The sequence below is a fragment of the Aethalodelphis obliquidens genome, unplaced genomic scaffold, assembly GCF_003676395.1.
Source record: "Aethalodelphis obliquidens isolate GAN/ISIS:26980383/991018 unplaced genomic scaffold, ASM367639v1 scaffold90, whole genome shotgun sequence".
In the NCBI taxonomy this organism is placed as follows: Eukaryota; Metazoa; Chordata; class Mammalia; order Artiodactyla; family Delphinidae; genus Aethalodelphis; species Aethalodelphis obliquidens.
This window is the reverse complement of record NW_020838034.1, coordinates 2056442-2069550: the sequence shown is the minus strand read 5'-3', so window position 1 is coordinate 2069550 and position 13109 is coordinate 2056442. Positions and strand designations below refer to the sequence as shown.

General features: G+C 49.9%; 2 protein-coding genes across 16 annotated transcripts in view; one reads left to right on the top strand and one right to left on the bottom strand.

The window, feature by feature from the left end:
* Positions 1-7701, top strand: part of GON4L (gon-4 like) — a 94612-nt gene extending 86911 nt beyond the window's left edge. For 6 of the 11 annotated variants that reach the window (XM_027095180.1, XM_027095184.1, XM_027095189.1 and 3 more), the window contains 7 exons: positions 2452-2595; positions 2698-2817; positions 3997-4110; positions 4671-4881; positions 5949-6576; positions 6669-6771; positions 7178-7701. In XM_027095180.1, the coding sequence (XP_026950981.1) occupies positions 2452-2595; positions 2698-2817; positions 3997-4110; positions 4671-4881; positions 5949-6576; positions 6669-6771; positions 7178-7327 (1470 nt within the window). In that variant the 3' untranslated portion in view covers positions 7328-7701. Of the gene's footprint in view, positions 1-2451; positions 2596-2697; positions 2818-3996; positions 4111-4670; positions 4882-5948; positions 6577-6668; positions 6792-7177 lie in introns of those variants that run through there. The other 5 variants (XR_003430418.1, XM_027095186.1, XM_027095185.1 and 2 more) reach the window with 5 other exon arrangements.
* On the bottom strand, positions 7608-12125 carry MSTO1 (misato mitochondrial distribution and morphology regulator 1). Of its 5 annotated transcripts, none has more exons than XM_027095191.1 (14): positions 11994-12125; positions 11748-11883; positions 11177-11246; positions 11006-11081; positions 10689-10743; positions 10464-10602; positions 10180-10297; positions 9968-10102; positions 9708-9860; positions 9274-9405; positions 9016-9200; positions 8471-8575; positions 8269-8381; positions 7608-7968 (listed from the first exon to the last, which is right to left on the bottom strand). In XM_027095191.1, the coding sequence occupies exons 1-14, from the start codon at positions 12075-12077 to the stop codon at positions 7757-7759; spliced, it is 1713 nt and encodes a 570-aa protein (XP_026950992.1). In that variant the 5' UTR covers positions 12078-12125; the 3' UTR covers positions 7608-7756. The 5 variants fall into 5 exon arrangements, 3 of the variants coding, with proteins under 3 accessions (XP_026950992.1, XP_026950991.1, XP_026950993.1); XM_027095190.1 differs by having other exon boundaries at positions 7704-7971; XR_003430421.1 differs by having other exon boundaries at positions 7853-7968; positions 8471-8606.
* Positions 12126-13109: the final 984 nt, after the last annotated feature.

Sequence of the window (13109 nt, the reverse complement as noted above, 5' to 3'; positions counted from 1 at the left end):
TGAAATGTATTTCTAAAGTACTAAGACTTGAAAGTCAAAGTTACTCCTTGATCCATGGGCTGCAGAATGGATGTTATGCTAGCAGGCATGAAAACAACATTAATCTCTTTGTACACCTCCATCAGAGCTCTTGGGTGACCAGGTGCATTGTCACTGAGCAGTAATATTTTGAAAGGACTCTTTCCCGAGCAATAGGTTTCAACAGTGAGCTTAAAATGTTCAGTAAACCATGTTGTCAACAGATGTGCTTTCATCCAGGCTTTGTTGTTCCATTTATTTATTTATTTAATAATTTAAAAAAATTTTTTGGGTGCGTTTGGTCTTCATTGCTGTGCGCAGGTGTTCTCTAGTTACGGCGAGCGGGGGCTACTATTCGTTGTGGTGCGCGGGCTTCTCATCACAGTGTCTTGTTGCAGAGTACGGGCTCTAGGCACGTGTGCTTCAGTAGTTGTGGCACGAGGGCTCAGTAGTTGTGGCTCATGGGCTCTAAAGCGCAGGCTCAGTAGTTGTGGCACATGGGCTTAGTTGCTCCACGGCATGTGGGATCTTCCCAGACCAGGGATCAAACCCGTGTCCCCTGCATTGGCAGGCGGATTCTTAACCACTGCGCCACCAGGGATGTCCCTGTTGTTCCATTTAAAAGAGCAGAGGCAGAGTAGATTTAGCATAATGCGGAAGGACCCTAGGATTTTTGGAATGGTAAATGAGCACTGGCTTCAACTTAAAGTCACTGGCTGCATTAGCCCCTGACAAGAGAGAGTCAGCCTGTTCTTTGAAGCTTTGAAGCCAGGCATTGACTTCTCCTCTCTAGCTATGAAGGTCCTAGATGGCATCTTCTTCCAATAAAAGGCTTTTTTGTACACTGAAAATCTGTTGTTTAGTGTAGCTGCCTTCATTAATTATCTTAGATCTTCCGGATAACTTGTAGCTTCTACATCAGCGCTTGCTTCTTCATCTTGCACTTTTATGTTGTAGAGATGGCTTCTTTCCTTAAACTTTATGAACCACCTCTTCTAGCTTCAGAATTTTATTCTGCAGTTTCCTCACCTCTCTCAGCCTTCATAGAACTGAAGAGAGGGCCTTGCTCTGGATTAGGCTTTGACTTAAGGGAATGTTGTCACTGGTTTGATATTCTGGTTTGATCTTAGACTACAAAAACTTTCTCCATATCAGCAATAAGGTTGCTTTAGTTTCTTATCAGTTGTGTGTTCACTGGAGTAGCACTATTTAATTTCATTCACAAACTTTTCCTTTGCTTTCAAAGCTTGGCTAACTGTTTGGCACAAGAGGCCTAGCTTTTGGCCTGTCTTGACTTTAGACATGCCTTCCTCAGTAAGCTTAATCATTTCTAGCTTTTTCTTGCGGTACGCGGGCCTCTCACTGTTGTGGCCTTTCCCGCCGCGGAGGACAGGCTCCGGACGCGCAGGCTCAGTGGCCATGGCTCACGGGCCCAGCTGCTCCGCGGCATGTGGGATCTTCCCAGACTGGGGCACGAACTTGTGTCCCCTGCATCGGCAGGCGGACTCTCCACCACTGCGCCACCAGGGAAGCCCCATTTCTAGCTTTTGATTTATAGTGAGAGATGTGCGACTGTACCTTTCACTTGAACAATTTGAGGCTTCGTAGGGCCTAAGTGTTCAACTGAAATTGGCCTAATTGTCTCAGGCATAGGGGGTCCCAAGGAGAGGGAGACAGATGGGGGAACAGTTGGTCAATGGAGTAGTCAGAACACATACAGCGTTTTATTTTTTAAGTTCTTCACTTCTCATATGGGTGTGGTTCATGGTGCCCCCAAACAATTACAGTAGTAATGTCAAAGATCACTGATCACAGATCGCCATAATAAATATAATAATAACGAACAATTTTGAAATACTGTGAGAATTACCAGGATGTGACACTGAGACATGAAATGAGCAAATGGTGTTGGAAGAATGGTCCTGATAGATTTTTTTTTTTTTTTGCGGTACGCGGGCCTCTCACTGTTGTGGCCTCTCCCGTTGCGGAGCACAGGCTCCGGACGCGCAGGCTCAGCGGCCATGGCTCATGGGCCCAGCCACTCCGCGGCATGTGGGATCTTCCCAGACCGGGGCACGAACCCAAGTCCCCTGCATCGGCAGGCGGACTCTCAACCACTGCGCCACCAGGGAAGCCCTGTCCTGATAGATTTGCTCGACACAGCGTTGTCATGAACCTTCAGTTTGTAAAAAAACACAGTATCTATGAGGTGTAGTAAAGGAAAGACACTAAAATGAGGTCTGCCTGTACCCCTGCTTTGTAGGCAAGTAAGGAGGGAGAGGAAGTTTAAGAGTTCTTAGCTATCAAAGAGAGGCTTCTGTGTGTCTCCCAGTTAACTAGGAAAGTAGAACCCAGAAGTATGTGGGATTGATTTGGAATGGTGGCCTAGAGAGGCTCTGGAGACTTTATCTTTCCTTCTGCAACTCTCCCCAGCTCAAGACACAGATGTGGCAGCTCCTCAAAGGCCATGACCACCTACAGGATGAGTTCTCCATCTTCTTTGACCATTTGCGCCCAGCAGCTAGCCGTATGGGTGACTTTGAAGAGATCAATTGGACTGAGGAGAAAGAGTATGAGGTACAGGCTGTGAGGCTGCTGTAGGGTTGTGAAGGGGGAAGGCCATGTGTAGGAGGGATATCTGCCCAGAGTCTGTGTTGAGTGGCACCAACTCCTCCCCAGTTTGATGGCTTTGAAGAAGTGGCACTGCCTGATGTGGAAGAGGAAGAGGAACCTCCCAAGATACCCACAGCCTCAAAGAACAAAAGAAGAAAAGAGATTGGGGTCCAAAATCATGATAAGGTACACCAGGTTGTTGGGGATTATCCATCTTTCATGAATCAAGCCTTGAGTTTTCTGTCTGAGTGGTTCTCTGGCTTAGGGTGGTGCAAAAGCCTCTGTGATCTGAGGCAGTCATGGAGCAGGAACCAAAGGTCAGGCTGCTGTGGACATGCAGAGCCCATGGGAAGAACGGTGCAGCTTCTGAAGAGGTCCCACCCATGACTGCCTCATTAGAAGGATCTGTTTCTCTAGCTCAGAGCTATTTCTCTTGTCGCTGGGTCTTCTTCCTTTATGTTCTTGTGAAAAAAAAAAAAACCAGGATTCATCATTTTAATAATAATGACAACAGCTAATACTGAGCTGTGTTCCAAAGTATCACGTGTCTCTTATATTTTACATGGACTATTCACTCGTTGAACTCTCACAATAACCCTATGAAAAGATTGCTCTTGTTTGCATTTTATAGAAGAGGAAACGGAATTACAGAGAGGGGCCATTGCCAGGGTCTCCTGTTTAATCAGGGGCAGTGCTAGGATCTGAGCCTGCGTTGTCTGGCTCCAGAGTCTGCTTGTACTCACTGCTGTCTATTGCTCTTCAAGAAGTAGTCTTTTTAGTCCATTTCCCTTTACTACATGTCTTGTACTCTTTCTTCGGGAAAACTGCTTCTTAGTAGCTGAATGACCTTGGGCGATTTATTTAATCTCTCTTTGTTTCAGTTTCTTAATTGTCAGTGGGGATAGTAATGGTGCTTATGTCTTGGGTTTGTTGAACAGAGAGTATCATTGAGTGAGCCTTCCATATGTACAAAGCCCTCTCAAGGGGATTGGAGGAGAGGGGAGAGCTCAGGGAACAGGGAGACAGAAACAAAGACAGACGAGTGAGTAGATCATATCTCATGAGGGAGCTCTCCAGTGACTTTGCCTCAGATCATATTGCACTTAAATATTTCTTGAAACATCTGGACAACTGGGATATGTCAGTCTTTGGGTCATTTACAGATTGTTTCAGGGATTCATAGTAGGCTTTAGTTGAGTTTGGGCATTGATTTCCCCAGGCAACGTGAAGAGATGGTGTATAATGAAAGAGAAAGGAAGCGGGGAAGGGGGTCAGGGGGCAGGCTTGTTCAGGTGGCTCACAACTTAGCTCCCTCTATTGGTACCAAAAATGCTTGGCAGTTAACCAAGCCCAAGTGTCTCCTAGGAGGCTGAGTGGCCAGATGGGGCCAAGGACTGTGCCTGCTGCTGCCATGAGGGAGGTCCTGACTCCAAGATGAAGAAGAGCAAGAGGAGAAGTTGTAGCCACTGCAGCAGCAAGGTGAGGAGGGAACTGGTACCAAGGGGTATCGGAGCTGCCTAGGGCAACCCCCAGGTTGCCTTGCTGTTTGGGGTATTGTTTGCTACCACAGATGTGTACCTTATTGAATTCCTAAAAAGATTACATGGGGATAAGTAATATGCCGTACACATACACATTAGTGTTTGTATGCAAAATAAATAGAATCTTTAAAAATATATGTATAATGGATTTTGCTTTTTAAAGAGAATCTTGTAGGTGAAGCTTTTGGAATAGGGAAGAATCAACCAGTTCATATATTTCCCTCTTAGATTTTTTTTTTTAATGAAACAAACCTGTGTGAGGAAAATAGCCTAAAGGTAATGCTGGTTCTCTAAAGTAGGGTTGGTTGGCAGCAGAAGTACAATCCTTGGTTAGAGGATTGGTAGAATCCAGCACTCTTTTTTGGGCCATTTACAATTGTTGGAGCAGGCATGCATGTTGGTTGACTTGCTGAGCATCATGGCAAGGTTTCTTCCTTTGGTCGGCCCCTAAGACAAAAGGGGTCAGAAGACCCTTGACCCAGAAGGCCATCCCTGCAGGTCTGTGACAGCAAATCCTACAAGAGCAAGGAGCCCCATGAGTTGGTAGGCGGCAGCCCCCATGGAGAGGCCAGTCCCGTGCCTGGTGCTAAGGAAGCTGGGCAGGGCAAGGACGTGATGGAGGAGGAAACCCCAGAAGAGCGAGAAAGCCCTGAGGCAACCCAGAGCAGGACTGGCAGGAGTACCAGAAAGGGAGAGATGCCTGTTCCAGGTGAGTGAGCCAGCTGCCAGCCCAGCCTTTCTCCCTTTATTTCTGTCTCATTCTCACATACTTCAAGCAAGAACGTCTTTGAGCCTGGATAATATTAGTCTTTTCTTTTCTTTTCTTTCTTTCTTTTTTTTTTTTTTGCGGTACGCGGGCCTCTCACTGTTGTGGCCTCTCCCGTTGCTCCGGACGCGCAGGCTCAGCGGCCATGGCTCACGGGCCCAGCCGCTCCACAGCATGTGGCATCTTCCCGGACCGGGGCACGAACCCGTGTCCCCTGCATCGGCAGGCGGACTCTCAACCGCTGTGCCACGAGGGAAGCCCTATTAGTCTTTTCAGGGATGGACTACCACCTCTTTTACTAATAAACCAGTAGGAAATCCTTACTGTCCAGCCTTAATTTTCTTTCCTGTGGCCTCAATCCTCTTGCAGAAATAAGAGTGCTACAAATCGACACAATCCAGCATTTTCTTTTTTTTTTTTAAATATAAATTTATTTATTTTTGGCTGTGTTGGGTTTTTGTTGCTGCGCACGGGCTTTCTCTAGTTACGCGAGTGGGGCTACTCTTCCTTGCAGTGCGCAGGCTTCTCATTGCGGTGGCTTCTCTTGTTGCGGAGCACGGGCTCTAGGCACACGGGCTTCAGTAGTTGTGGCTCGTGGGCTCTAGAGCGCAGGCTCAGTAGCTGTGGCTCACGGGCTTAGTTGCTCTGCGGCATGTGGGATCTTCCTGGGCCAGGGCTTGAACCCGTGTCCCCTGCATTGGCGGGCGGATTCTTAACCACTGCGCCACCAGGAAGTTCCAGCATTTTCTTCTTGTGTTCCCATTCCTGAACCCCTTCCCCTTGTCTCCATATCCTCTGTGGTCTGCATTCCTAAAGCCTCAGCCATCCTCAGCTTTGGCAGTCGGACTTCATATCTTTATATAAGTGACCCTAGCCCCCACCCTCACCTCACTCTTGGACCTTAGAACTTTATCATGGTAGCTTGCCAGAGTGACCCCGTGGTAATTTGTGTCCTTAGATGCATTGTTACACTGTCCATACCCTTAGATCCTTATTTTCCTCCTAAACAGGATTGGCAGCAGGGAGCACTTTGCTGTCTCCTCAAGAAGTGACTTTTACAGACCAGCTCCTCCTCGATGGCCCACCGCCCTGCTCACCAGAGACTCCTCAGCTTCCCTCCAAAACTGGAACTGTGCTGTGCGCTGTTAGGAGTAACCAGGCTGGGCCTGAGGTTCTCTCCTGCCCCAGGGCATCCCCCAGACTTCAGGATGAGGGCGAGGGCCATAAGCCAGGACATGAGTCACAGGCTTCCATGCTGGTCTGGAATGCTTCAGAAACTGAGAAATTGCCCGGAACCGTTGAACCCCCTGCTTCCTTCCCGAGTCCTGTTTCCTCAAGGACCGCAGACTTAGGGGGAAGACAGGTGTCTGGGAAACCAGATACTCAGGAGAGCTGGCTGCCTTCCAGTAGAGCTGGGGTGACAGCGGACGGGGTGTCTCCTGTCCATGGATCTTCTTCATTAGGTACTGACACCTCAGAGACTTCTCCCAAAGCCCCTAGAGGAGGTTTGGCTAAAGACAGTGGAATACAGGGAAAGGGTCCAGTGGGGGAGACACAGACGAAGGCCACAGAAGCTACAGTGTGTGCCAACAACAGCAAGGTCAGCTCCACGGGGGAAAAGGTTGTCCTGTGGACAAGGTAGGTGGGGATGGATGTGTGAGCGTGTTTAGGAAGTGCATGGAGCACACCCATGTTACTGGTTTAGATTAATTGCCTTATGTGGATTCCAGGGAAGCTGACCGTGTGATCCTGACCATGTGCCAGGAGCAAGGAGCACAGCCGCAGACTTTTAGCATCATCTCCCAGCAGCTGGGAAATAAGACCCCTACTGAGGTAAGTAGGGGAAACTCTGCTAGAGCTTCAAGCTCCAGAGGAACCAAGGAAAGGAAGAGGACAGGTTGGCCAACTCAGAGGTGATTGGTGATTATAAAGGTCTGCCCTGAGGAAAACCTTGGCTTGTCAGCGTGGTTAGTCGTAGCTCTAGAAGAGAGAGGGCATTGAATTTTGAGGTAGAAGCCCCAGGGACTGCATTCTAGTTTTGTTTTTAGAAGGAATGTGACTTTGGGCAAAATGTTTAGCCTTTTAACCCGAGCTTCCTTATCTGTAAGGAGGGCACAGCCCTCACCGCCTTACTGTGTAGAACAAACAAGACTGTTCAAGTTGGTATATAGTGCTTAGTAAATGTTAAAATGTTACTAACTTCAGAAAGGTGAACGCAAGCCTCCTCCTCTCCTTCTAGGTTTCCCATCGTTTTCGAGAACTCATGCAGCTTTTCCACACAGCCTGCGAGGCCAGCTCCGAGGATGAGGACGATGCGACCAGTACCAGCAATACAGACCAGCTGTCTGACCACGGGGACCTTCTGTCTGAGGAAGAGCTGGATGAGTGAGACCCTGGGAGCGTGAGGGTGTCATCTGCACAGGATCGAATCCAACAGGCACCCTGATCGGGGGAAGGCTGGCTGTACTTTGCTTGTAAAACCCTTGAGCTCAGTGTGAGGAGCTGGCGGAGCAGGGGGCCAGGGACAAGGACAACGGCAGGCTGGGGGTTGGATGGCCCTGCCATCCTGTGTGTCTTTTATGAAGACCTTAGAAATCTACGTTGTAAAGAACATTGAGGGAGAGTGCAGCCCAGTTCCTTTTCTGTGTGTTTTTTTCTTTTCTTTTTTGTCTGGTGGTACATATTTATTGTTGTGTGATCTGATCACAGTGTTTCTAAATGTGATAAATGCGTATGTTGGTGTAGCCAGTCCAAAGACACTGAGCTCCTGCATCCAGCAGTTTTTATTGTAAACTAGCTCTTTCCTTTTCTTGGAGCTTTAGTCCATGAGGCTGTCGCCACTCTGGTAGCACTGGGCCAGGCTGCGTAGCTCCTGCAGCGTCTCCTCTAGGTCATCCTGTTCCACTCCAGCGTCCATGAAGCTGGCCCAGCGCCGCAGGTCGAGTCTGGCGAGATCTTTGGCCAAATCTCCCAGGGTCCGGTTCAAGGATGAAGAGGAGCAGAGGGCCCCGAGCACTGGGATGCTCTCCACTGCTGTGGAGGGAGGGAAACGGGAACCCTCTGAATGGACCACTGTTCTACCCTCGGTCTGTTGCACACACAGGGAAGTCTGGGCCTCTGGTAGACTTGATTATATAGTAAACTCAATAAATTTTGTGTCCTCTCCCCTTTGTATACCAGCACTCCAGAGGAAGAACACTTCTCTCAGGAGCCATAGGGTGAATAAAGGAGTGTTAAACTGGGAATTTCCCAAGTACCTTATCCAGGAAGGGGTATAGTAAAACTCTCCCATGCTTGAAAACCTCTTGGTTTTCTTCACCTCCTACATACCTGCCCCTGTTGGGGGACCATCCAGAACCAAACCCTGCTGGCTGAGGCTTGAGGAGAAGAGGTAGGGGTAAGGAGGAACCACCTTACAGGGAGTCAGCAGCAGATGAGAAGAGCTGTGGGGCAAGAGGACAGCAGCTGAGTGAGAAGAAGTCAGGGGAGGTGGCAGGTCTGGGAGGAGAGCGGGGGCAAGCATTATACTGACCTCCTGACTCGAGGCTGCTGCTGCTGCAAGTACTGGGCCAAGACTTCTTCCCCGGTGGTGCACGCATGGAGGGGGGAGGGCAGGGGTGTCCCTGGGATGAGCTGACTGCCAGAACAAAGCCAAAACAACCTTTAATCTGTGGCAGCATGAATGAGAAACTAGGACTTAGGTTCTCAGGCCATCAGCTGATCGGGATGCTCACAGCCTTTGTTTTCATTTTTTTCTTTTGCTGTACGCGGGCCTCTCACTGTTGTGGCCTCTTCCACTGCGGAGCACAGGCTCCGGACGCACAGGCTCAGCGGCCATGGCTCACGGGCCCAGCCGCTCCGCGGCATGTGGGATCTTCCCAGACCGGGGCATAAACCCGTGTCCCCTGCATGGGCAGGCAGACTCTCAACCACTGCGCCACCAGGGAAGCCCCTGTTTTCTTTTAAGTGGCCCAGAGGGAAGGCGAGCAGGGCAGTGCCATTAGAACACCCAGAGGTATGAGAAAAGGATGTGAAACAAAAGTCTGACAAGGGCTCCTAAGGACCACCAGCCCTCACCTGGTGTGGCATGCTCTGTCTAGACCCCTCAGCACCACGGACTGGGCAAAGCAGCACGTTCCAGAAGGGTCCCCACATGCAGACAGTGGGGTCCATGGGGTGGCCTCTCCAAGCTGCATCAGCGTATCAGGGAGGGACTGGCTTGGAACTAAGGGGAAGGGGATGGTTGCTCCTGCTGTGACCACCTAAAGGTAAGGAAGAAATCAAGTTACAGAGCTTTTTCTCAGCTCTGACCCATCTCCTCACAAAGCTTAATACCTTTTTCCCAGAGAAGTTCAGCATATCAGCCAGATGAACCATGGAAACTGGTGAGGAGCATAGGCGATAAGGAACAGTGATTGTGTCCAGGGCTGTAGCCAGGATGGCGCCACAGTGGAAGGGCAGAGCGGCCTGTAAAGAGGATACAGAGAAGAGCACTTGGCCTTCTGGGTGTGGAAAAGAGAGTGTGGAGGCAGAATAGTAATGGCAGAGAGGCCCGCATGCGTTGGGACAAAGCAGGGGTGTGTTTGGCCCAGGGCTGGATAAGCATAGGACAATGTCATCTAAGAGGCCACATCAGAGCCGAGTTCAAGCTGAGGCTTCAAGAATAGAGCCAGTAGCAGATAAAGGCTGACTTGGCGAGCGTGTGCGCGTGCGCATGTGTGTGTTGCCCTGTCACTAGCTGCAGTCAGAACAAGAGCATGGAGCCTTACATCATATTGCAGGTGAGGGAAGTTGACAGGTGGCTCAGGTTGCAGCCCCAGGCTCCCACCCAAGGATAAGGGGCAGACCAGAGAGCTGTGAGCAGACAGGTGCACCAGACCGAAAGCTGTGTTTAGCAGACGGTAGATGTTTTTCTGGGGCTCCTGGTGAAAGAAATGAGAGTAGTTTGTTTGAACCAACTTTCTCACTGGGCTATCCTCATTTCTCCCTCCTTACCCTGTGACCGTTTCTCCCCACAAGAACTACTCACCCCGAGGCAGTACGGACCAGGGAGCAGGCCCCAGGTTATTATTCCCCGCCCTGAATACTCGTCTTGTAGCAACTCTGCGGCCTTGGCGCCTACCCCAGAGAAGCCATTGTGCAGGTCACACAGGATCTGGAAGCCCTGGAGAGAGGTGAATGGCGAAAGTCAGCAGGATGAGGGGAGTTTCTACCCAAGTGCCCGCGATGCCACGCAGCTACCTGCAGGTAGTCGCATTCCTCCACGTAGAAGTGCAGCCTGTCCTCCAGCTCTTCCAGGTACTTGGGTTCCTTCAGGATACTCTCCCCTTGGCCAAAAGCCTCCAGGCGACCTGCTTCCCTGCCATGCATAAACACAGTCCAGGATTTACAGGACTCCCCCACTTCCATCCCTCCGCCCAAGAGCTCTTGTATTGGAGGAGGGCAGGGAAGATGGCCTCAAGAGCCTCATCCAACATTAGTGGGGACCCAGTTTCTTGCCTCACAGCCTCTGGGGCCCTCCATACCCATCATGGTTGTACTTCTGAATCATACAGATGCTCCGGGGATGGAGATGGACTCTGAGAAAGTCTGACCAGACTCTGATGCTGCCCTCTGTGGGGATAACTGGTTTTGGAGTTGTAGCGGTGGTGAATGGTGGGGGACCTGAAGAAAAAGCAGAGGAAACGTACCTTTCTCCATGTTCCTGCTCTGCCCCACTCCCCATTTTGCAGTATCTGGAGAAGTCTCACCTTTGCCATTGGGAATGGATTTGACCCTCCAGATACCATCACTATTCAGCACTCCCTGGGCGGGATGAGAAAATCTACATTTAGGTCCAGGCCGTCTAGACGCAAAAGTTGATTTATCCTCCCTGATTTTGCTGGCCACACCCTACAACTTCCTTTCCGTTCACGTACTCACAGTCCTTTAGTAGGAGAAAAAAGTGCTTTTCCTCAAAATACCATTCTAGGGCATTTAAGATGGCTAAAATTCTCTTTTTCTCTGCCCCAGTGGAGGCACTCTGGTTGTAGCACTGGGCTTAAAAGTTCAGGGCAGAGGCCCTCACCTCTGCACTCAGGAGGTCCTGGAGATAAGGGTTCTTGGGATAGATTTCCTCTTTGTGTGTGGTGAGCTTCCCTTGCCTGAAAGAAATTGGAGATTGATCATAGTGTCAGTTTCCCTGAGTTCTCCAGCTTGCTATGCTCCTTCCCAACTCCTTTCCAAACATCACAAGTACCATGCTATTGCAGCATCTAGCTGCTTGTCCTTGTAGAGTCCACCTTCTTGTTTTAGGGAGCTCAGACTACCTGTACAAAAATAACAGACAATGTTAGGTAAAGCCCTGTCCCTCCAGTCGTTCAGCTAACCTTCCTCTGATCACCTGACAACCTGCTGTCATCATCACTCCAGCACTTGGCCCTTCCAAGCTTTCTTGATTAGACATGGGTTGAAAAAAACCCTTGCCTAGGAGAATGTAGATTCCATCCTTCATTTCCCAGCTTAGTCCTTAGCTTTGGGACCTGGGCAAAGACCACACCCAGTGGTTCTACGGGAGCGCCACAGTTCATCTCACTGTGTCTAGGGGACAAGTAGCCCATTCCAGAGATAGCTCTTGAACGGAATAAAATTTTGCTTTCTTGCGTCCCCTCAGGTGTTGGCATACTGTGGTTAGCCCTCCTTGGGGCTCCTCATCTCTGGTCCTTCAGCCTAGTATAGTCGGGGTCAAGGATCTTGACGCGAACAGATGCTAGAGACTCCACACGCGAAGGAGAACACTGGGAATTGGCTGACTCCAGCCACCACCTAACCCTTCAGATCCATGAGTATGAGTCTCGGCGTGTAAGTCTCTTGGCCGTGTAACGTCCGGCCGGTCCGGTACAGGACGTCGGGGCACAGCTCTCCCGGCGGTTCTTTGGCATCGGTCGGCCTGCACAGCGCAGCATCCTGGGGAGGCACAGAGGAAGGACTGGACTCGGGTGGCGAGAGGAACAGGCCGGAGGCAAGGACTGGAGATCCGGAAAGGTTCAGCTGAGGCAGCCGCCCAGAGACCTTACCTGCTGGTTCCACCAGTGCGCTCCCACGAAACCTGCAAAATGTCCCAACTGCAAAGTGAGCACCTCCCGGGGACGCCCCGCCATGCTGCGCGGCTCCGCTGGGTAGCACAGCCACAGCCTGCCCACTCGCTGCTCCTTGCCGATTGGCTCAGCAGGCTTGTGGGTGGGGCCTCAGTCCCGGCGTCCTATTGGCCCATAAACACATCCTTTCCCATAGGATAAACGATTCGTTGGGCTTTAATGACCCCGCTCTTCATACCCCGCCTCTTCCTGGCGTGGAACAGTCTTGCTTATCAGTCGTTGTTGTCGAGGGGCGGGGCGCAGTGGCGCAGGCCGGAAGTTGTGGGCACTAGGGCTCAAGCGCCGTGCTGGAGCGTTCTTGGTGCTGGGTTCTCTGCAACCCCCGTGGGGTTCCTGGTGCGACTCACTAAAGATTCTCCTACCTACTGCTGACGGCTCTTGCAGCTGTTGTGCCTTTTTTCATAGGATACTTCTGCTGGCTAATAGCGACTCAGGCAAAAAATAAAACCTTGCCAGAAAACTAGACGCTACCTTAAAGCCTCACATGTGTCCTCTCCTTCCTGTCCAAAACTCAGCCTTCCTGACTTCTAACCCTGTGGACTGGCTCGCGCTATCTATGTATATAATGTAAGTCAATCCGAGTACATATTCTTTTGCGTCTGCCTTTTGCTCAATATTGTTAACTTCTTCCCTGTTCTTGCATATACTTACAGTTCATTTTCATTGCTTCAGAATGCCATTGTAGAAATATACCTCAAATGATCTACTCTGCTGATAATGGACTTTGGAATTGTTTCCAGTTTGGGGCTATTAGGTGCTACAGTTAACATTCTTGTGCATGTGGACATGCACACATTTCTGTTGTGTATATACCTAGGAGTGTAATTGTTGGATCATAAGGATGGGAATGTATGAATATGGTAAATAACACCAAACTTTTCTAAATTTAGTTTCACCACCAGTGTAGGAGTGTTTGCAGGTGATGTTCCATAACCTTGCCACCATTAAAAATTTTTAGTCCATATCATTGGTTTTAGTTTTCCTGATTAGTGAGATTGAGAGCACCTTTTTATGTTTATCACCATTAGAATAGCC